Here is a 24,135-nt window from a genome sequence, read left to right on the forward strand (position 1 = left end):
TGGGGACCACCTATACATTATACATACGTTACCACATTTTCTTCAAATAATTGTCATTAATTCAAACCGAAAGAAATCTCAAAACCCAAAACCCGGGAAAAATGATGCTTTATTCACACGCACCCCCACTCTTCTCTGGTATGGTCCCTAGTCCCTACGCCGGTACGCCCTAACCAGCCGGGACCCACAAATGGCCGGGTTGTCCCAGCTAAGAGCCAGATCAGTTCCAACGGAAGAAATAATAATACGGTAATATGATCCTATGGTTACGATTATTTTAATCAGGAGATGGTCGAGAGAATTGAAAGGCACGTATTACGTGGGCCCGGCAATGCGTGTTGCGCGAGGGGCGTAGCGTAGCGTAGCGGGAAGAGAAAGTGAAAAGAAAAAAACGGTTAGTTGGCCCGCGCAGGCGACGTGTGGACCTCACCTCTTACATTGCTGAACGCTCGTCTCTGGGCTCGCCCTAAAGACTCGCTCTGTCTCTCCTCCTTTTCTCTTTCGTTGTCTCCTCCCTAAAACAAACATTTCTTTCCTGGTCTATTCCTTTTCTTTTTCTTTTTGTTCCCTCTTCTTTCCTCTCTTCTCTCTCATCTCTCGTCATTCTCCCCCGTTTCCGATCTCTGGAACTCGAAGCCCCTGCGATCATGTCGTCGGTAAGGTTTTCTTTCACATGCTTCTCCAATTAAACTAGTTTTGGGTTCTCCCCTTTTCGTTTTATGATTTATCTGTTGTTAACGAAGTGATTTAGAGGATCTGTGGGATGGGAATAATCAATTAGCTTCATGGATGATATATTGTGGAATCTATTGTTTAAACTTCTGATCATTAGGAGAAGATCAGGGGGTTTTGAACAAATGGTTATCTGGTCTTGAAAAGAGAAAGCTTGGAGGTATATGGTTTTCAGTTACGAGATGAAACTCAGATTAGGAGGAAGCATTACGTGAAAAATTATTAAGTTGTCCGAACTGTTCAATTGCCATGCTTTTGTGGAATACTGTTTGGTGTATAACGCTCTTTTTTCCTCTTTCTTTGTGAATTAATTGATTGATTGATGTTTTTCTTTGTAAACAAGGTAATAATTTATCCTTTGTATGGAATTGGCAAGTATCGTATTTATTTCCAATAACTTTCCATGCTCATTTTCAACAAATGACAACAAGCTCCAGAGAAACATTCTGTTTTGTTAGAAGACCAAGTATTCTGATTCAATGCTTTTCTTTTTTTCTGCATATGAAAGAAATTGTCCTTTTAGAAGAACAAGTATCAATTATTAACAAGTAACAACTAAAAATGATAACATTACCAATGTTATGGTAAACGGGAGGCTTCGGCCCAAACCTCAATTTCGTGTTCAGATTAGATTAATAAAAAAAAAAAAAGAAAATCGTTCAGATTGATCAAATTGGATATGTTTATATGATGAATGCAGATTACTCTGTTCTTTCCATTGACCACAAGTAGTCTGGATTAAGGCTGAGATGAGTTGAATTGGGTTGAGAGAGTACTCTGTTCCTTTGCAGTAACAAAGTGTGCTGTGCATTTTAATTTGTGTTTATGGAAGAGAACTATAGGTGTTAATGAATTGTGTTAATACTGATAAGCCATTAATGTTGAATTCTATTATTTTCTAGCTATTCTTTCTATTGAGATGGTCGTTTCTGCTGGTGTTTAGTTGTTGTTCAGTTGCAGCTGAATGACTTGTTGCTCTGTTTGTTTTTTAGTGGATAAAGTAATTAAATAATAATCTTGAAGATACCCTGTCAGCCCAACTCAGCTTCAGCCTTCAGCCATCAAGGACTTCACAACCTCGTTAATAACTTATTCAGTAAAAGACAGAGCAATAAATCATTCAGTTAAGTTGGGCCATTTTCAGCCATTGTCAAACTAAACCTAGCTTCTGATTGCAGCATGACAAGGGTCGGCCGTTGCCCAAGTTTGGCGAGTGGGATGTGAATAATCCTGCATCAGCCGAAGGATTTACAGTGATATTTAACAAGGCGAGAGATGAGAAGAAGAGCAGCGCGATCGCTGGGGGTGGAGTTACCGGAGTATCATCACCACAAAGGAACGACGACAAGGAAGATAATCGGATACCCACAAAGGTATTCCCTAATATTAATAATAATGATAGATTAATGGTTGTTGCATTTTCTTCTCTGAAAATTCTTGCCATCTCCAACATGTTTCTTGTAAATTGGATGCAGAAAAGATGGTTTTGCTGTGGGTGAATCAAGACTACCTACCTTTGGGAGCCCTGAGATTTCTTCAACATGATTTTGTGTGGTGGTACAAATACTTGAGTCCATTCCAAATGCCTCTAGCAAACTGATGGAACACAAAATGTGTTGTGATTATTAATTATAAAAAAATATAATATATATTTTTTCATCCAAATGAGCCAATTCTATTATATTTATGAAGTATTAAACATCGAGAATATCCATTCCAGCCGTTTGATTGGGTGGAATGTCAATAGGCGATTTCAGAGGATTTCAATTTTGATTCCGATCCCAATTCTGACTGCAAACCAACGGACCCTTGTCATATATAAAGTGTGTCTGGTAAAAAATTTACATGGAAGTCCATATTATCAAATGCCATCAGCGATCAAGTGAAAAACATAATAACCAAAATTCCATTCTGGAGGAATCACTGAACCATTGAACAAGGTGTGTACGTGTAAAATTTTGTAATGTCATCATCCTCTCTCTTAGCAATAACAGCTCGCAGGAACCAAGCCAACAGAGAGTGAGAAACCGAAACTTCCATAAGTAAAAATGCACAAACTAAATTCCAAATCCTTTTGTCCTGTTTGTTTCAATTTACAACTAAAACAATATTTCTTAACAGGGAATAGACAGTTGGATCCCTCAGAATAAACCAGCAAAAGAAGAAGAAGAAAAAAAAAAGATGTATGTGCAAATGCAATACAAGAGGAAAGTGAGTTCAAACAAGTAGATGAAGCCTATGACTAAGAAACAGAAACCAACCAGCAATGCCCAGCCTTTTCAGGAAAAATCAGTTTCATTCTCATTTTCCTTGGCAACCTTTAAAAAGTAAAACCGTCAACAAGGCATTATACAAAAAGTAGGTGCAAATCAACATTTTCAAACAAACTCAACTGAAGTCTGAATGGAATTAATTTTTACACAATACGGCAACCCAAAAAACCTTATTTTAATTTTTACACAATATTCCTGATATTGGGTCTACGATCCATCATTTGTAGCATTCCTCATGGTTGTTCGTATAGCTTCTATAATGCAACTCCGTGTTGGGATATAATATTTGAATTTCCCTTTATTTTATTGTTGTTAGAGAATCAAATCATATGTACTAATCACTATGCACAAAGCAGTAATACCAGCATCAACGCCTAATGTCCCAGACCACTAGTTGTAGTTTGTAGAGAGGAAATGGGACCATTCTAATTCCTGACTGACCATTTTATTTGCCTTGAAGAGGATTTCATTTTAGGTGGACTGAGGGCCATTCTCATTCTGTTTCGGATCCAAACAAATGAACAATTTCACTGGTTGAGGTATATTAACTTGACAAATGAAGTCCCACAAAACAGATTCGAAGTGTCTTTTTTTGGGTAAGGGGGAGGGGTAGAAATTAAATAAAAATGGAAGAGAAGTTGCAGAGATATTCTCTGATTCTAACCATCTCTACTTCTCCCAATGGAACAGTTCAATTAGTGATGCCATTTTACAACACTTCATTACAACCCTCCTCACCCTCTTACCTATCCTTTACCTTTCTTCGCTGAGTGGCCTGTCTTCCGCTTGTGACGGCTAAAATCAGACACAAATCGGAATGTTTGACCACAACCTGGCTCGCGACACACATAGGGCCGGGCACCAGTGTGCACCCTTATGTGCTCAGTCCTTGCCCATGCCCACTTGAATGTCATCTTGCAACCCTTCCATGGGCATTTTAGGGGGCGGTCATCCATGTGGACACGCCTGTGCTGCACTAGATACTTGTGGGAGAAGAATTTCTTTCCACAACCCTTCACTGAGCAGATGTTACGCTTGTGCAACACCAGCTCCTGCTTTGAGCTAAACCCCATAGAGCACCCTTCTATATCACATTGGTATTCTGCTTCTTCATCCTTGGTATCTACTTCATTGCTACTTGAAGTTTCCTTGCCTTTTTTCTTCATTTGCTTCTCATTCATGGGTTTGACTTTCACTTCACAAGGCTTTTTTTGTGGTCTTTTTCTTAGACGCATGCTCAGTCCACCTTCAATGCCATCCTTTTTACAAGAGCACCCCTCTATATTACATAGGTAGTCTGCTTCCTCATCCTTGGTATCTACTTCATTGCTGCTTGAAGTTTTCTTGGACTTTTTCTTCGTTTGATTCTCATGCATGGGTTTGACTTTCACTTCTTCATAAGGCTTTTTTTGTGGTCTTTTTCTTAGACGCATGCTCAGTCCACTTTCAATGTCATCCTTCTCACAAGAATCTTCTTCTCTGATGCCCTCACAATCATTATGATGCGGTGGTGTCTCATGTTTCATTTGTTCACTTCTGATAAGCCTACCACAAGGGGAAGGTGTATCCAGCTCTGGTGAGTCATCTATAGATGTGATGGGATTATCTCTTTGCAGACAATTCTGTTTCTTGATCATCCCCTTCTCAGATCTTTTCCTCTTCCGTCCAGGATTTTTAGCTACAGTGGCCATCGTTCCACGCAATGGTATCTTCTCTGGAAGCACTGGTTGTTCCTGTTGGCTAATGTCTACTTTCCTGTCAGGCTTCCTATTTGGCATTGTTTGAGTTGGGAAGCTTCTTGTAAGTTCTTGTTCTTCGGATTCATCTGCTTGAGCTAAATATGGATGAACCTGGTTTGACATCCAAACCTTCCCACACCATCTTCCTGCAACAACAATCTTCTTCTGCTTGCCAGGCCTCTTACCAGAATCCTTAGATCTTGTTGGGGAGATGTCTGGCGAACTCCGGCCAAATGCCTTGTATATGACCGAATTGTATGGCATCTGCTTGCTATAGAGAGGCGAGCGGCTGATGGCGGCACTGTAATAGAGATTGATTCCAAGCTTTACAGCCCAGTCCCCATTACTGGGTATCACTTCATCATCATCCAGAGCTGATTGGATTCTCTGTTGATCTTCTTCAGTGGCCTCCCTGACTGGAACGTCTTTCCACAGATAATCAATTCCCAATTCTTCTGCCAATGATTTTGCTTCGGCTTCTATCTTCAGATACTCTGCAAGTGTAATTGCAGAAAAGAGAAAAGGAAACAGACTATTGAAGCAGTTCTCCCAATTTTTACAAAGATTTTTCAGTTAAGTAATTGAAACAAACAAAACACTTACCATATGCAGCAGTAATAAGTTTTAATTTTTTTTCACTCACATGATCAAAGAGAATTTATTGATAACATAGAGGTCCTGCCACTAAATAGTGGGATAAGCATACAACAGAAAAAAAACAAACAAAATTTAAGAACAGAAAAGAATAGGACAATGAATTGCAGAGCTATACCAGATTCAGTTGAGCACCTGGGCTAGGTACCCCCCCCCCCAACCTTACTCCATCCTACCTCCTACCTGCCCCTTCCCTAACCAAAGCATCGGCAATAGAAAGAGTATTGGCTGATCTTGGGATCCAGTAGAATGAGGTATTATTGGCTTTGGGTGGGACCCTAAAGAAGTGAAGACATCTTATGGGGTGAGTGTATGGAAAGGGATTATGAGCTTCCAGTCAGCTTTCCTTTATTTTGTTTCCTTTAGAGTTGGTGATGAATCAACAATTACATTCTGGGAGGATGATTGGCTGGGTATTGGACTCTGTGTGATCATTGCCCTTGCCTGTATAGATTGGGCATGAAGAATATCTCCGCTGCAAAGAATTTTGAGATTAATCAAGGTAGAGCAGTTTGGTGTCCAAAATTTAGGAGGTCTCTATTTGATTGGGACATTCAAGAGTGTGTAGATCTTCTAGCAAAGTTACATTCAGCTGAGACTCAAGTGGAAAGAAAAGATTCAAGATGGTGGAATCTAGAAATGGTTTGTTCTCAGTCAAATCCTTCTCTCAGTCCCTCTCAAGGTCAAGTGGGGAAGATTCAGTGTTGAAAGGCATTTGGTGAAACCCTAAGATAGCTGATTGAGTACCATTTCTCCAAGTTCATTTGGGGCTTTTTCTTCAAGCTATTCAAAGCTGGTAGGTGGTCTCCCAATTCAATGGAGGAAATATTCTCTAAATGGCCTAAGTTAGCTGAAAATGATGAGGCAAAGCTTACTTGGAGCTGCATTCCTTTTGCAGTTCGCTGGGAACTTTGGAAGAAAAGGAATAGAAGAATTTTTTTATGGGAAAGTTCACTTAAGGGAACATATAACACTTCTATGTGGCAAACAAATCATGGACCAGATTCTTATTCTCCCAGAGTTGGAAGGAATTACAAAGGAAGATCTTGGTGCTGGATTTTGGAACACTTTGCAGTTGGCATGATTGTTTTTCTCCCTTTGTTTTTTGTATGAACTATGTTACTTTCTTTGTGTTTTTTCCTCTCTTTATGCTTCCCTTTGTAGTTTTGTCTTCCAGTGACACCCTCATCACTTTCAGACGTATTTTTTTTATATTTATAAATTATCTTATTACAAATATATATATATATAAGAGGAGAACTAGAGGCCAACCAGACGATTACCATTTTGCCATCACCTTCCACCATAATGTTGACCCACCCCGAAGAAGATGCAAACTTTTAACTTTGTAGCAGTACAAGTTTTACAATTTGTGCCTCACTTAATTTTGAGGAAGCTTTATTTAAGAATCTAACAAGAAAGACATTCACACGGAATCAGACCAAATTTATGATTGGTAAGTGGCAGATCTGGAGGCAGTTGTACAAAAAACTAGCCAACTACCCCGAACATCAATCAGTGGATCATAAAGCAATTCTCTCCCAGAAAATAACACCTATGGAACCCACATAATAAAGTACCATAAAAAGGGAGGAGAGTGTATATTCTGTGCGTACATGTATCCAAGCAGAACAAAGGGGTACTATTAACAACAGAATCAACAGCATGGTTCGAATCATGATTCATGACATCCCATGCCCAAGGACAAATCCTCTAACTCATATTAGATTAGTCCCCTTATTATAACAAATAAAGCATTGTACCATTACTATTACTATTACTATTATTATTGAATAATTCTTTTTTGCTTTCCTTGTAAAACAAGACTACAGCATAAACTGAGGTTTGACTGGTATGAAGTACTAAGAAGGAAATTACCAGTTTGATTTAATTCAACAAAGAAATTTTTCTGAATGAATCAAACCATAACTTACCCGGATGGCACAGAAGTAACACATGCACTCCTCCTATTGGATTAAGTTGCTTTTCAACCTCCACAGCATGTTCAAGGCAAAATATATGCAACCGAGAAGAATCATTATCAGTTCTCTGCATGAGTGAAATGGCTTTGCTCTTTACTGAAGTCTCAGCATCATTTGACTTCATTCTTTCAGATTCTATATTATCCATCTTACCATCACAATGATGGACTTCAGTAAACTTACTTGCCACCCTCCTAGAAACTACCAGTGGATCCCTGTGTGTGTCGTCTAAATCATTTGATTCCAAAGTTACTAAGCTCCTTGTATCACTCTTAAGTGAGGTATCAATTTTTTTTTGATGTTGATTTTTCAAATTAGTACTTGGATGTCCAGGAGTGCTGTCTGAAGCATAAACTTGTACAGAAACTTCACTTGCATAACTCACTGTTGATGAAGGGCAAGAAAGAGTGCTGGGTGCTCCATCTTTATGGGTTGAAGCATGCACTAAAGACAACTTAGAACTATTGCACAAGGATGTGTGTTCAGATGAAAGAACTGAATGTGTAGATCTACATTGTGATGAAGAGTCTTTCAAATCATCTTCATCAGAAAACATAGACAACTCAGGTTTATCCTTATCATCCTCTGAATCTGATGAATTTCCGTAAGCGAAGGCTAATAGATCAAGGGAGGAAATACCCGTCTTTGTTTTGGTATCTGAAGTAACTTCAACACTTTGACCTGCCACCTGGAATTGGTAATCACCAGATTGGACTGGGATATCATAAAGACCATCCCTAACACATTTCTCCATTCCTGTGTAAGCACAAGTAAGCTCAGGATTAACATCTGCACTAAGCAATGTAAGAGCATCTTTTTTTTTTTTTTTTGAGAAAAAGGTGAGTTTCATTCAATCAAAGGGTGGTAGAGGGGATGCTGATGTAAACATAGAGAACTTCATAGACAAGATTTAGAAAACCAAAATCGCTGCAAGAAACAAAAACAAGTATCTGGATTCCAGGAATAATTCAACTGTTTGAGTCAATGGATATTCAAAAAAGCAGACAGATGTATCCATGTGCAATGCATTGATACCGCATCTATATCTTTTAAATCAATTAAAATTCATCTATATGTCACAAACCTGTACTTTTTTAACATGAAATCCATCCACTATATTAATGGTTTTTCTTATTTTCTGATAACATAAAGGCTGCTAGAAAAAAGAGAATGGAAAACAACCCCATGAAGAAGGCCCTCTACAAGTGGTCCAAATATTCAAAAAGGCTAAATCTGGGCTTTGGGAACACAGGGTCTGAGATGAATCCGGGGCCCCACAACTTCCCACTTATCCATGTAAAAGCATCTGGACCCACCATTGGATGCATCTTACCAGCTGTATCAACTATCTGGAATATTGCATTATTAGGCTAACCACTGGATGGGCCATGACACAAAATTATAGACCAGAAATATAATAGCCATCCAACATCATGTTCGTTACCCAGTTCTATGCCTTGAGCAGAACAGTATATCCCTTGGATAGAGAAAATATAAACTGGCCCATCCACCACCTAACAAGTGCCCCAAATTTGGATAACCAGACTGCTAAGTAGGTGTACTTTATATGCACAATAATAGATGAAAGAACAAGCAAAGTTTTGTTGTTCAAGGAAAACACAGGAAGTATTCCATCCTCAGGACAATTTAAGGTCATTCAGAAGTGCTGCATTGACATGGAAACAGGAGTCAGAATCCGATATGTGTCTAAGAAGTCTGACTTGGCAAGATGAGAAAGCATGGTCTGACTAACACATCTTTGGAAAGTATATACTATTAAGGTAGCTAATATTTTTTTTTGAATTCTAACATTATATACCTTCATAAAAAGGTCTAAAAGGTCGCCTTTATTACCAAGTAATTTTTTATATGAAGAATAGCATTCATTTAGCTCCATTTGTTAATGCAACTTCACCTGCACTGGTACAAATGCATGGGATACAGAACAAAAGAGTGTAATTTCTGGTTCACTTTTGCTTCATGTTTTACTTTGCTTTAGGTTTTTCATTTTACTTCATTTACACTGCAAAGTATAAGCAAACAAAACGAAGTAAAATTTAGAACAAAAATGAATCACAATTTGCATTCAGCTCATTTATGCTCCCATACTTTTGTACAGGTACAAATGAAATTGCATTGCAAACAAACTAGGCCTTGGCTGTTCATTTATGTTAAATATGCTAGGAGACAAGAAGGAAATGTTATGTACAAGTGTCCCCAAGTATCTGTTGAATGTCAGACTCCACAATGTCCAACACGGTCACATCATCCATTTAGGAGATTTCATGCAGCACTGTCATTCAGATGCATGATTTTATGGAAAGTGAGTATTGAACAGTTATAGCCTACCTGAACAGGAATTCAGCTTAGCTGTACCAGCATCTCCATCTAAAACAGTATATCTGTCAGTAGCTACTCCAGAACCAACAATCCAATCATTAAAGAAGCTGCAATCAGCTGAAACAAGATATCGAGCAGCTGCTTCACTAGGTTGAATGATAGCTGTACATGCAAAGCTCAATATCCCACACACGACACATGAAAACAGTCCCTGATCTAATAACCCATCACCAGCATTATACACTCTTTCAGTCTGTAAGTTCTGCATTTCCGTAGTAGAAGTGCAAAAATAATCAGCTCCACATAATGTGGGAACACTTTTCCTTTCATACACAGATGAAGTTTTTCTTTTCACTGAAAAGAATCCACTCAAATTCCTTAGATGCGTATTCCTGTCTAGCACCATATCATCTGAAAGTAAAATTTTTGAAGCTTCCATCTCTTCTTTGGGACTGTGTAAACCAAGTGATAACCTGGGGTTTACCTTTCTCTGAGAACCAACACGTAAATTTGAACATACAGATAGGTCCAAAGAATTATGTGGAAGAAGTATGCATGAAGATCCTTTTTTGAGAAGAACGTGAATAAGGTCATTGTTCTGTACAACGTTTTGCACAAATAGCTCTTTGACCATTGTTTCTCCTTCACCTCTCCTCTTATCTTTTAGTCTAGAGCTCCGTGGTTCAGTACTAATGCTCATAGGTATCCTGGAAATTCAAACCAGGTAAAGGTTAATGTAATTAAAAGATCATCTGCAAGCTGCTTCATAATGTGTAACAGACTTATGAAATTGGGGGCTTCATCCCTTAAATGGTTTCAACTTTCAAGAAGCATGACGACATGCAGAACCTATAAATAAACAGGATTCATGGAAGCATATTGCAGAAAAAGGTTCTAGCCTTACTAGTGGCATTACTAATAAAAAATCATAAAAATCTAGAGAGAACCAGAGATACTTAAAAAAATGAAGTAAAAGTAGAGGCAAGAAAAACCAAGTTGTGTCTTCAGAATATAGCTTCCATGGTCAAGATAATTGGATTAGCATGAACAATGATAAGAATTTTTTGCTAGTTATTCAGAAGTAAGCTCTTTGAGGCATATAATCAACTCTTGAGAAGCACATAGCAAAAATGTAATGTTGGAACATAACCAAAAGAGACCCATCAATTGTTTATACAAACACCAATACTATGGAGCCGCATGTTCAACCATATATTACATGGTTGCTAGTTCAAATGTCAGAATCACGTATAAGGTGTCAGACTTGGCAAGCCCAAAAAATAGGATCAGAGATTCAGCTCCTACACTTTAGACTTAAGTTACACTTATAATACTGGAATACTTGCTAACAACAAATAAAAAGATAATGAAGAAGCATAAATTAGTGCAAACAACACTAGAGCAGATAATTATCAATAACACTAAATTTAGGAGCATTGCTTGGTGCAATGGAAAAATCTTGGGCTGACAAACATGAGAGTGTCGGGTTAAGTCTGAGAGCGGCCACTTTGTGGGAAAAAAAGCCAAAGGTTAGAACTAGAACAACGCTAAAGCAAACAAATATCAATTATACTAAACTTAGGGGCCTTTTTTTCTGAGAGAAGTTAACTGATTTCATTGAAAGAAAGAGAGGGTACACAAGAAGGTGTACAAGTACAAAACAGGGGTCAGACCCCTAAAGATTACACAGGTGGAATTTTGGCACAATACAAGGTCTCTAAAATAGCACCTAGTTTTGCTAATCCATCTGCAATGGCATTTAAATCCCTTGGAATCCAGAACATAGATGTATCCGTAGAAGCCAATAAGTCCCTTGCCTCTGCTAGGAAATGGCTAAGTCTCCATGGTCCAGTCTCCTGATTTCCTAACCATTTTATGGTATTTGCTGAGTCACCTTCAATAGAGACGTTCTGAATACCCATTCTGTTGACTAAGCGAATCCCTGTAAGAGCAGCTAACACTTCTGCCTTTGTAGAGTCAGCTATACCAATCGGTCCACTGTACACCCAGTAGATGAACCCATTTTCGTCTCTCAAAGTTCCCCTTATGCCAGTGACTCCAGGGCTACCTGAAGCACTTCCGTTAAAACTTAGAGTCCAAGCCCCTTCCCTTCTTAGTGATGGAACCCTGGGGGTGTGTGGGATGGAAGGAGAGGAGAACAGAAAGTTAACAGCATTCCTGTGTGGGATGGAAGCAATGGCCCCTTGCTTGGTTCAATGGTAAAACCTTGGGATGACAAGCATTAGAGCAGAGGTTAAAGTCTGGGAGTAGCCACTTTATGAAAGAAAAGGCCAAAGGTTAGGCCCATATCCAATATATCTCTCCCAAGACCTCGGATAGCTGGAGCTTTTATCGGGTAACAGTCCTTGTTCTATTTAGTATATGAATTTACTATTCCTGTCTAAATTTTATCCTAAGAATTAGAGGATCTATAGTTACATATTACAGATTTGACAATTAGAAGGGTTCCCTCAAGTGTCATGTTGCTGTTGGCGTTCAAATGAGTCCAATGCATGTGTGACACCCATTTTGAAGTGTCATGTTGCATAAGTGTCCCCTCTCCCCTTCACACCTGCCAGGTTTCAGCTCAAGGATCTGTGCCATGAGCAGAGAACTTTTTTTTTAATGAAACCATGAGCAGAGAACCCATTCTCATATTTTCAAATAAATTTAAAAATAGAAATCAGCAGACATCATGCACATTGGCAAAACCTAGTGCATGATATCATATGGAGCTCATGTAGACAAGGGAACTGTTTGGCAGATAAAGAGCTTTCCTATTATTTATTATTATTATTTTTTTACGAAGAGATTTCCTATTAACGTAGTTAGGATTGTCACCTTGGCCACACGCACACAGGGGGAAAGAGGAAAGAATATTCTATTTCCTTTAAATCAAAGCTTATCAGGGTCAAGTCGTGCATTCTTTTTCCACAAAATTATCAACAATTGCCAAATTAAACTTTGGAGTGGATAAAATTTCATTAACAGGCATTTCAATGTGTAACTTCACCCTTTTGTAAAACAAATTTCATTGGAGCATTTGCAGTTCTGTTTTCTGAATAGCCACTACTGCTACTGCTTTTTTCAAGTGTGACCAAGTTCAAGATGGCATAATGGGTAGGAAACTAGGACATAAATAGAGGAACGTTTACTACTAAAATTATAATGAAAGATTGCCACAAAACATTCAGACAACAAACCTTGAACATAATGCTAGTGCAAGAGAATAGAGTAACTGAAAATGAGACACCATGGGAGGATAATTGATTGAAGCCCTACGGATTGCAGCTTCTTTTGCAACCCTCAACCATTCAGGAGTTGCAATATTTGCTGCTTCTCCACAATTAAATCCTGCAAGGAAAATCAAATGAAGGAATAAGTATTGCAAGCAGAACAAAAGTTTTACTTTGTTATGGCGAGGATAGAACCAGTTCTGGGAAACATAGAAAGCTAACACCCTCCATCATTAGGTAATCCACAGTTGCTAGGGCTGTAATAGGGTTAATTTCAAATTGGATCCAGTCACATCTGAATCCAATCTTGTATTAAAAATTCAAATCCAAACCCGATTTGAAATCCAATATATCTGGCTCAAATTTAAACCAGATCTGCTTTATTGTGTTTAAAACAAAGAAAGTTTTAAAAAGTTATAAAAAAAACTTATCACTTTTAACTTATACATATATATAATAAATTTATATAAATATAAAATATTAAACTAATTAATTATAAAATTTATATAATTATTATACGTGTAAAATAAAATTTAATCAGACAGAAATATTAATTGGATCATATGGGGCCAAATCCACATTCAATCTGATTATTAAATGGATGCAAGGTCTAGGATCTAAATCCAAAATAAACAGATTGGATGTCAGAATGAGTTTTGAACTTTTGGAGTTCATTGACAGCCCTAATGGTTGTAGCTTGGCTCAGGCCCAACTGAAACTTCAGAGAGAGAGGGAGAAGTTAACTTATTTCATTGAAAGAAAGAGAGGGTACACAAGAAGGTGTACAAGTACAAAACAGGGGTCAGACCCCTAAAGATTACACAGGTGGAATTTTGTCACAATACAAGGTCTCTAAAATAGCACCTAGTTTTTCTAATCCATCTACAATGGCATTTAAATCCCTTGGAATTCAGAACAGAGATGTGTTCGTAGAAACCAATAAGTCTCTTGCCTCTGCTAGGAAATGGCCAAGTCTCTATGGTCCAGTCTCCTGCTTTCCTAACCATTTTATGGTATTTGCTGAGTCATCTTCAATAGAGAGGTGGGCATGTTGACTAAGCGAATCCCTGTAAGAGCAGCTAACATTTCTGCATTTGTAGAGTCAGCTATACCAATCGGTCCACTGTACACCCAGCAGATGAACCCATTTTCGTCTCTCAAAGTTCCCCCTATGCCAGTTAGGGCTGTCAGTTCGACTGGATTTGGTCCAATCCGGTCCAATCCAGTATTGGTCCATTTACAAATGGACTGGACCAAATCCAGTCCAAATCCTTACAAATCAAGTCCAATCCAGTCCAAATAAAATGCAAATGGACTGGATTGGGTCCAACCCAATCCAAATTGAATCAAACACCAAAATAACATGAGAAATCCAAAAAATATATGAAAAACTACAACACTTGCTACATTCTAATCCCGTCCAATTAAAATGCAAACGGACCAGATTGGGTCCAATCCAATCCAAAGTAGATGAATAAAAGTACTTTAACAAAAGTTCTTTCATAAAAGAACATTCGTAAAAATGCTTTTGTAAAAGTGCTTTCATAAATGTACTTTAATAAAAGAGTTATTTCGTAAAAATGTTTTTGTGAAATAACTTTTATTAAAGTACATCCTGTAAAAGTGCTTTTATAAAAGTACTTTTATAAAGGTGCTTAATGGTCCAAATCAAAATCATTTTGGATGGATTGGATGAACCAACACAACATATTGATCTGGACTAGTCCAAACATAATGGATTTATTGGATTGGATTGGACCTGGTCGATCGGTAATGGATTTATAGTGGACTGAATTGGATTGAACCAAAATATCCGGTCCATTTATAGAAGAAAAGAATATAGGTGTCAATGGACCAAGTTTAGGTTGGAACTGATCTAGATTAAAATCAATTTGAACAGATTGGACAGTTCAAGCATTGAATTGGACCAATCCAAAATGGTCCAAAATGACTCATATATTGGACCGGATTCGGTTTGGACCAAATCTGATCCAATTGACACTACTAACAAATAATAGAAAATACAAAAAATAAGAGAGAAAGAGAGAGATCTAAAAAGGAAAGTGGATAAAAACAAGAACATTCAAATTGGACCAGATTTGGTCCGATCTGATCCAATCTAACATAGGTCCATTCACAAATGAATTGGACCCAATCCAATCCAAATCCATACATACCAAGTCCAAACTGGTCCAATTGAAATGCAAATGAACCAAATCGGGTCCAATCCAGTCAAATTGAATGAAATTTCAAAAATTACATGAAAACCCAAGAAATTATAAAAATCTACAAAAATATATAACAATTTCACAAAATATAAAAGTGCAGAAATATGGCGGCAAAAGATACAAATAGTTTATCCAAACAAAAATACAAGTATTAATAAAAACAGCAAAATTGCAAAAACAAAATAATGAAAAACACAAAAATGATATAAATTTGGAGGAAAAAAGGAAAATGATAAAATTAAGAAAACATTGTTTTAAAATGTAGAAATTGAAAGAAATACCTAAATTGAAAAAATAAATAAAATGATTACATTTCAACACAAAACTTGTGGAAGAATAAAAAATGACAAAATTAAAAAAAAAAGTAATTTTCAAATAAGAAAATAAAAATGTATAAAAACACAGAAAAAGCAGAAAAGCATAAATTATAGAAAATGGAAAACAGAAATTAAAAATTGTAAAAAAAATTATAGAAGTTGCAAAAAAATACAAAAAGGAAAAAAAAAGAACAAAAATTATAAGAAATTTCATAAAAATAACAGAAATTATAAAAAACAACATAAAAATATAGAAAAACAAAAATTGCAAATAAAAATACACGAAATTGTATAAATTGCAAAAAAAAAAATGCAAATGGAGTTCTACAATGATTGAGAAATGGTGCCTTGTGAGAAGGCTAGGGAGAACATAGATTCAGGTTCGCACCAGATCTTGAACCTCCATTGCCAGCTGTCACTGCAACTATGAAAAGAACAAACAAAATAGGGTAAATTACAAAGACCTCCTTGTACTATGGGGTCAGTGACAAAGACCCCCCTGCACTATGACCATGAGACAAAGACCCCCTTCCGTTAGCCTTCCGTCCAAAAAGGCCGTTATAATATTTTTTAATTCCCATATTACCCTCGTAATAACTATTCAGACAAGGGAGAAAAACACTTTCATCTTCCCCGACCTCACGATACACGAACAATAGCGGTGATAATCCCCTCTACTTCAGGTTCCTTCACATTTCTCTCTCCCTCTCTCTCCTCTCTCTCTCTCCCCCGATCTCTCTTCTTCCCCTTCTCCATCATCTACCACCACAGCAATGTCACCATTCTGCATGCCATTTGCATCAATAATATCCAAGTCCTCACCCCAATCACCATCAGCAGCCTCTTCATCATCTTCCTCTGCACCCCTCCCTGCATTATCCAGCCCACCCTCAAAGATACCTTTCATAACCCTCAACAAGGGCCAATCTCCTCCACAGAGAATAGGTGATGGAGGCATCAGACGCAATAGTACTCTCCCCTCTGGCAAGGTTGGAACATTATCTCCCAATTCAGCTGCAAGATGTTCAGCAACATCCTGGAGACCATGGACAGCAGCAGTAACATATGGAAGGGGTAAACGGCCAGCATTCTCCAAAATCTTGACACGCTCCTTGACATCACCCAAGTACAAGGCATTATGAAATTGACCCATCACATCATTTACATTTTCCTTTTCCGACTTGTTGTTTCTTTATATTACCTTTTTTCACCTCCATCTCTCTCTGTCTCTGGTTGAAGTCTTGAAGACATAATCAAAAGGGTACCGGTAAACCCACTTTCCTACATTTCTTTCACTGTGTTTTAGAATGTTGAAGGCGAATCTGGATTGTGCTGTTGTTTTGATTTCAGTTTTTAGGTGTTTTGGGGCAATTTAGTTTTGAAAAGCTATTCTACACTGAGTTCCTAAATCTCTAGTGGAATGTTTGAAGTTTGAAGGAGAAACTTGATAATTTGATATGTAAACTTTCGATTGAGTTATTTCTTGCTTTCTTGTAGGATTTGTAAGAATTTTGGATGAGCAGGAAGCCGACTGGTAATGACTTTTTTTGAACTTTTTTTGCTTTGGCATGCTTGATCTTTATTGTTGGTGTTTCTTTAATGGATAATATTCATTTTGTTTATTTGTTCTATTTTACTTCTGAATGGGAATGCCAGACTAGTTAGTTGGATGGAAAAAGGGCAAAACAAAGGTTAAATAGGTTTTAAGAGAAAAAGGGCAAAAAAAGAAAAGAGAAAAAGTTTAGTGGGGTCTTTTGGTAACTTAACGCATTCCGTCATCTGACTTAACAGTCAAGGGGGGTCTTTGTCTCACGGTCATAGTACAGGGGGGGGTCTTTGTTGCAAAACAAAGTACAGGGGGGTCTTTGTCACAGACCCCATAGTACAGGGGGGGTCTTTGTAATTTACCCAACAAAATATCATCTGTGTTCTGTAATGGCCAAAAGACCAGAGAGGCAACACAAACCCAATATCAGTCATTGGTTGTTGTTGCAATGGTAAAAAAAATTCTCAGGCCTTCTTTTGCAATGTCAGAAAGGCAGATCTACTCTAATTCCATTAGAGGTGAAGGAAAAAAAAAAAAAACAATGCAGGCAATAGTGAAGCTATTGGAATTGTTGTTTGTCAATCGCCAGCCGCTGTTGCGTCTCCTTTATCTCTTTCCGTTGGTAATGAAGAAAATCTTTGCAACAGCTGAAACAAATAGTGAGTAGCCGCTATTGGATGTGGGAAAAAGTGATTCCACAACAGAGTTTGTAGAGAGTGGTTGGACGCTCCAAGGAGAGAAATACAAAGCGTCGCCGTCGCCGGGGAAATAAAGGGATAGAGAAGTAGTCGCATTGGAGACATAGAAAGCACTGTCGGAGAAATACAGTGCCAATAGAGGGAATGAGAGAGAGAGAGACTGCAAGAGAGAGAGAGAGAGTGATGTTGCACAGATAGAGAGATCGAGAGTGAGACCATTTGAGCGTGGAGGCATCCCTAACTTTCGAAATGAACGATTTTGAACTGGACTTGGATTCATCAGTTTGTGTCCAATTTCAGTCCGTTAGTTGTATCAGTCTATTACATTTGGACCAGTCCAACCCGACATAATTCCTTGGACCATCCAAATCAAATTCGGTTTGGATGGGGTCCAATCCAAAACCGGTCCATTAACACCCCTAATGCCAGTGGCTCCAAGGCTACCTGAGGCACTTCCGTCAAAACTTAGAGTCCAAACTCCTTCCCTTCGTAGTGATGGAACCCAGGGGGTGTGTAGGATGGAAGGAGAAGAGAACAGATCAGTTAACAGCATTCTTGTTAAGATTGTTAGCATTGATTCCTCTAAACACATCTGAGTTATGCCCACAAATTGCAGTGATAGTTGATGAAGAAAACTGTTCCCCTTCCCCTTTTTCTTTTCTCTGATTCTTCCTGGCCACCGAACCACTTCTCCAAGAGATTCGAGTCTTGGGCACTTCCAATGACCTCCAAGAATCAGGCAACACGAGTTAAGCTTCCAGCCCTAGGATATTGAAGTTCAGGTATGCTCTGATACCATGAAGAAAACTGAAGAGAGGAGAGCTAAGAATTCGGCAATGAGGGTCTGAGAATGAGAGTTTCGAACCTACTCTCTCTCAGCACCCTAACACTATTTTATTGAGATATATTTGAATAATTACAAGGAGGCCCTTAGTTGGGCAAGAATTTACAAAGAACTTAATATTGACAGGATGGGCTCAGAATAAGGCCCATTACAGAAAAAACATAAACAACAAGAAAGAATAAACAACCTATGGGAACCTATGGGCCATTCGGCCCATCTTCTCTACAGTTGATATGAGAGATCAACTCACTCTTGGATTTAGCCTTGTTTTCAAACAGCTGATTGTTCCTTTCCTCCCAAATTCCCCATAGCACAGCATGTAACACTATTTTCCAGTCTTAATAATCAGTCTAAGCTGTTTTTTTTTTTTCAATTGATGTTGGACTTGGTTTGAAAAGCCATAGCTACAAGTAAAATCAGATGCAAATCAGTGTTTTAAAGGTGCATGGTGCAAGAAAAGCACGAGGGCCTTCTAGCAATTAAGGCGCAAGGCATGCACCTTTTTTAAGCAAAGCACATTTAAAAAATAAAATAAAATAAAATAAATAGTATTGCATAAAAAATTCAAACCTGAATTTTAAAATGAATTAAATATTTTAAAAGGCCTGTTGTTTCAAATTAAAGTACATAAGCATAACATCTATAACATATTCAAACTGAAAATGTGGAAGTGAAACCAAACATATGTGGATCATATCAAAGTGCTTCAAACACTCAAACAATTCAAGCATGTTAAACTTCCAATGTGTTTATGTATTAGCTTTTCCACCTTTGTAAAATCCCCTTGAGGCAAGACCAAACAAGTTCACACTTCACGCAGGGTTTTGGGCCAGCGCCCCCCAACCTAAATCTTTGGCCTGTATATATAAAGGATTAGTTTTATGATTTTAAGTACAGTTCATTTTATTTTAGGATTAGGGACCAGATATTAGTTGTATTATTGTTAATTTTTTAGTGGAATTTTTGCTATTTAAAAGGCGCTGAGGCACAAGGCATACCAGGCATGCACCTTTTGAAAGGGGCTGCACCAGGGTTCAAGTGAGGCACATGGCTCAAAATGTACCTCACCTAAGGCGCATGAGGCATACCTTTTAAAACATTGGTCCAGATAAGTCAACATCTTAAGCAACACTTGTGGCCTTCTTCAGAAAAAAAGGCTGGGAAGGTCATATATTTCTCCTCATGCATGTGTGCTTTGCCTAAGAGAAGGGGAATCAGCAGATCACCTACTCATTCATTGCAATTTTTCTCAAAAGATTTGGTGGCACTTCTTAAACCTGACTGGATACAGTTGGGTCTCGCCAAAGCATATTCAAGAGTTCCTCAATCAGTGGCACGGTTCAGGTTTGAGCAGAAGAGGTAAAGTGTATTGGCAAACTGTGTCACATGCAGTATTGTGGGGAATTTGGGAGGAAAGAAACAGGCACATATTTGACAACAAAATCAGATCTCTTGAAGAATTAATTTCAGATATCTCCTTTTATTGCAATTTTTGGACTGTTAAATCTGAGATGTTTCAAAGATTCTCTCTCAATGATCTTAACAGAAATATCCAAACGATCTTGTTTCTCCCAACCCAAAGACTACAGATATCACATATTGAAGGGATGATTCTAAACTTTGATGGAAGTGCTGCAGGCAATCCAGGCAAAGCTCGGATAGGTGGTATTTTGAGGGATGAACAGGGTAATATCTGTTGGGTTTTCAGTGGCCCAATAGGTAATACAGACTCAACAAAGGCTGAAGTGATGGCAGCAGCGCTCACTGGAATCAGAATAATAAAATGATTAGGCATTCAGAAATTATCCATTGTAGGAGATTCTGCTACTATCAAATGGCTGAAAGATAAGGAGGGGGGTCCTTGGATGTTGAGTCATTATCTGGCTGAGGCAAGAGACTCCTTGGAAAAGTTAAATGCAAATCTGCAGTGGATACCGAGGGAGTTGAATCACATTGCAGATGGATTAGCTAAAATTGGAGCAAGTTTAGAAAATTTATACAGCAACAGGCTTCCCCCCTTGTAATTTTGCTTTTCAGCTGTTTAAGTTCTCTTTCCTCTGTGTAGTACATATGCTCATGTACTTCCTGCTTTTTATCTAATGAAATCTGGTTAACTTTTTCTCAAAAAAAAAAAAAAAAACGTCTTAAGCAACCCAACTCACTATTTAGCTGCCCTGTTTTGTTCTTTTTTCTTTTTTTTTTTTTTTTGTTTGTTTTTGAAAGAAGATAACCAAATTTTCATTAAACATAAAAGGAGGTACATGATAAGATATGCATCTGAAAACAGCACAACTAAAGTCACTGATTACAAAGACAAATCTCTGTTTCTATACAGAGTATCCTTCAGAGTCCCTGACTTCGCTCAATTATCAGCCAGAGCATTTAAATCTCTGGGAATCCAAAGTAATGTCACAGTCGTTAAGTCCATTTGTTCATATATTTAAAATATGCAAAAGTAGAAGAATGAAGAAAACCTCAGGTTTTCATTAAAATGCTATCCAACTCAACTTAGGTTCTGATGTTTCTAGCAATTTTCATTAAAATATTTTGCATGCATTAATATTGGCAACTTGACCACCTGAGAACAATTCAAATGCTATCCAATTCAACTTAGGTTGAAAACCTCAGGTTTGCCTCCAGGTTGTATTGAATTATGGTCGAGTCAGGTTGGTTTGGTTTGGCTCCAAACATTACAATGTAAGCTAAATCTGAGGTTATCCATGTAAGTAACAAATTAAGTTTTGGTGTTCAGAACCTCAGGATGACCTATCTTGCTTTTTTGTGACTAAGCTAAACACTGATACTCCAAGTGAAGGATGTCTCACCATGGCTGAACCCTGAATGGTAGGCTCTTGGGAAAGTGACAACAAACTCCCCCGCATTTTGCACCAATCTGATTTTATGATAAATGAATGAAGTAAGAAAAAACAATGTGTTCATGCTAACACCCAAAATAACAAATTTGTGTTTGAAAAATTGTAAATGGAAGGTGAAAGAGATCTAGGGGCCACCTGCAGCAAGGAATCCCTGTGCTGATAAGTACTTCAGGTGACATCACTGTGGTCTTCTCCCCAAGAATAGCAAAAGTAACTGCACAAAATAAACAGGATCAAATATTAGATAGCTTATTTTATAGGAGAACTTTTCAGTTTTAACTCCTCCTGTTCGAGTGTTTTACATTGCCGGTCCCAAGCCTGGATAAGGAAGAGGGTTACGTTAGGTTGGAAGCTAGCATAAAACCTTTAGCCAAACTCTTATGGTCATGAATCCTGAATTGTTGAAATAGGATTCATGTAGCCAATCCCATATAGTTGGGACAAGACTTCGATGATGACAATTTTATAGGATAACTCTTTTTTTTTCATCTAGATAAATTATTGAAGCATTAGCCAATTATCAGATAGAACTAAGTTGCTCGACAAGCTTTCTGTCCTCTTTAACCAATGGGACAATTTCACACCACCTTGTACTTGCCCTGATAAGATGACTAGATGGGATCCAAAATGAAGTGCCATAACACCAAAAATAAACACACTCGAGGAAACAATGAAGAGACCATATACGAAACAAAAAAAAGCAGGTGGTATAACTTAGAGATGGAATTTTTATTTCACAACCAAAAATTGCATGAAGAAAAAAAAATGGTGTCATTGCATGATTGGTACAGCCATGATATACCCCGAATATAGAATGGCATTTATCCAAGATCTACTCCTAGAACCTCTAACAGAACCATCTACGAGTTGATTCCGGCGGCAATTGACATTCCATTCTAGACTTCCACATTTATTTTACAATTGAACCCCACTGGGAAAGAATGGGCAATACAAATGCAAATGGAGAAATATTGTGAACTGAAATGATACTTTCGAGAATATAGTGATCAAAACAAAATGCAAAGCACTCCAAAGCAAATAACAACCATACAAAACCAATCAATAGAACAGTAAATGTTAAAAACATAAAGCAGAGGAATCTCTTTAGCAGGAAAAAAACAGGGGAAGCTCCTTCCTTATTTGACAAGATGTGTTAATGAACTCTTGAGGAAGAAAAAACAGGGGAAGCTCGTCTTTTTATTTGATTATGATGATGACATGATGTAATGAACTTACCAAGAGGATTGACCTCCTCTCCATACCCGTGCACTCTGACAACCTCCTCGAATGCAAAAGCTGCATCCCTTGGGACTCCATACCACGTCTTCCCCGCCCCCATATGTAAATAATTCAAACTGTGCAAGTCATGATCTTCCACGTGCCAAGCAAACCAACTGAACAACATTCCTATATAAACCATGGGAGAAGTCACACCAGGTATTTCCTCCTTCATAAACCTTAGCAGCGAACCTTTTGCCCGCGAAACACCTCGCATGTTCCACGCTGTCTCTCCAACGCTACCCGCTTCCCCTGCTTCCTGCCATTTCTTACCATTAACCGGCTCAAAAGCTGAGCCAGGCATGTCATTGGCGTACTCCACCGAAAAGGGTTTATCCACGCTCGCCTTCCAGAAAAGGGTTTCGATTTCTAACGCTGAGATAGCCTTTTTCCCTGTTTTCTTCAGATGGGTTTTCTCGAACTGCTTCGCTTTCGCCTCGAATTCCTGTAGAGTGTAGGTCTCACCACTCTGCCACACGGGTTTCTGAACCGGTCGAGACTTCCGAGGGCAGAATCCGACCTGTTGCTGCCTGGTGGTGAATGCGGGTAGGGATTTCGAGTTCGAGTTGTTGTTGCGAGCGGCGAGGGAACGGTTGATGCTGGCAACTACCGTTTTCTTGGGAAGTGGAGGGAGAGGAGGAACGATCTTGCAGATGCCAAACTTGGACGCCTCTTTCTCGATCTTGAGAATGTAAGCGATAGGGTCCTGGAATTCTACTACAGAAGGATGGTATTCCGGAGCTAATGGTAGATTTTTGAGCCATGGGAAGATCTCTGGAGGCGACTCTGCAGCTGCTACTACTGCCATTAATTGAAGGTCAGACGAACATTTAAAATCTCTCATGACACAGGACAAGGAGGGAAGCAGAGAATGAAAAACAAAGCAATATATTCTTCGGCTCCATTTCCTCTCTGAGCTCTTTGCCTCTTCATACTCTGCTCTGCTTCCCTTCCTAGTTCCTAACAGGGGAGAAACATTAAGCGGAGAGTGGGAGAGTCAGCCGACTGCTGAAAAGGGATTTATTCTGATTTTGGCTTAATCCCGACAAATGACATTCTAGTTTGCTTTAATTTCCATCTTGCCATTCAATTTTAATTCGGAAAATCGGAAGGAAACGTGTTTTGTATTTGCTGGTATCATTTTCTAGCAAGCACATGTTAAGTATATGGGAAATTGGGAATCAGATATCAAAAAAAAAAAAAAGTATATGAGAAATTGGGAATCAAACTATTTTGAAGGATTGTGAGGTGTTACCGAGTGACTAATATAGTCACGTGTAAGAGTGATTATTTGTAGGGTCATTTATTAAAACACTTACTTATTAAAATTTACCCTATAATTTAGACTTTACTAAAATTCCTTTGTATTCTCCAAAGCAAACAATTTACTTA

General features: G+C 38.2%; 2 protein-coding genes across 2 annotated transcripts; one reads left to right on the top strand and one right to left on the bottom strand.

Annotated features, from left to right (window-relative positions):
- Window positions 1–408: 408 nt before the first annotated feature.
- Window positions 409–2,397, top strand: LOC148862605 (protein NOI4-like). The gene is made up of 3 exons (XM_088977233.1): window positions 409–656; window positions 1,911–2,105; window positions 2,208–2,397. The coding sequence occupies exons 1-3, from the start codon at window positions 648–650 to the stop codon at window positions 2,229–2,231; spliced, it is 228 nt and encodes a 75-aa protein (XP_088833359.1). The 5' UTR covers window positions 409–647; the 3' UTR covers window positions 2,232–2,397.
- Window positions 2,398–3,523: 1,126 nt separating this feature from the next.
- On the bottom strand, window positions 3,524–23,853 carry LOC148862606 (lysine-specific demethylase JMJ705-like). Its single transcript, XM_088977232.1, has 7 exons — window positions 22,702–23,853; window positions 21,601–21,679; window positions 21,415–21,482; window positions 12,924–13,074; window positions 9,730–10,427; window positions 7,333–8,136; window positions 3,524–5,238 (listed from the first exon to the last, which is right to left on the bottom strand). The coding sequence occupies exons 1-7, from the start codon at window positions 23,585–23,587 to the stop codon at window positions 3,752–3,754; spliced, it is 4,173 nt and encodes a 1,390-aa protein (XP_088833358.1). The 5' UTR covers window positions 23,588–23,853; the 3' UTR covers window positions 3,524–3,751.
- Window positions 23,854–24,135: the final 282 nt, after the last annotated feature.

Source organism: Nelumbo lutea, chromosome 3, assembly GCF_056320005.1.
Source record: "Nelumbo lutea isolate HS-2025 chromosome 3, American lotus-T2T, whole genome shotgun sequence".
Taxonomy (NCBI): Eukaryota; Viridiplantae; Streptophyta; class Magnoliopsida; order Proteales; family Nelumbonaceae; genus Nelumbo; species Nelumbo lutea.

Coding starts and splice junctions, on each gene's coding strand:
- LOC148862605 (XM_088977233.1), top strand. Junction 2,106..2,207: donor ATAATCGGATACCCACAAAG/GTATTCCCTAAT, acceptor AATTGGATGCAG/AAAAGATGGTTTTGCTGTGG.
- LOC148862606 (XM_088977232.1), bottom strand. CDS start 23,587: ATGAGAGATTTTAAATGTTCGTCTGACCTTCAATTAATGGCAGTAGTA. Junction 21,483..21,600: donor ACAGGGATTCCTTGCTGCAG/GTGGCCCCTAGA, acceptor TCATAAAATCAG/ATTGGTGCAAAATGCGGGGG. Junction 13,075..21,414: donor CCATTCAGGGTTCAGCCATG/GTGAGACATCCT, acceptor TTTTCCTTGCAG/GATTTAATTGTGGAGAAGCA.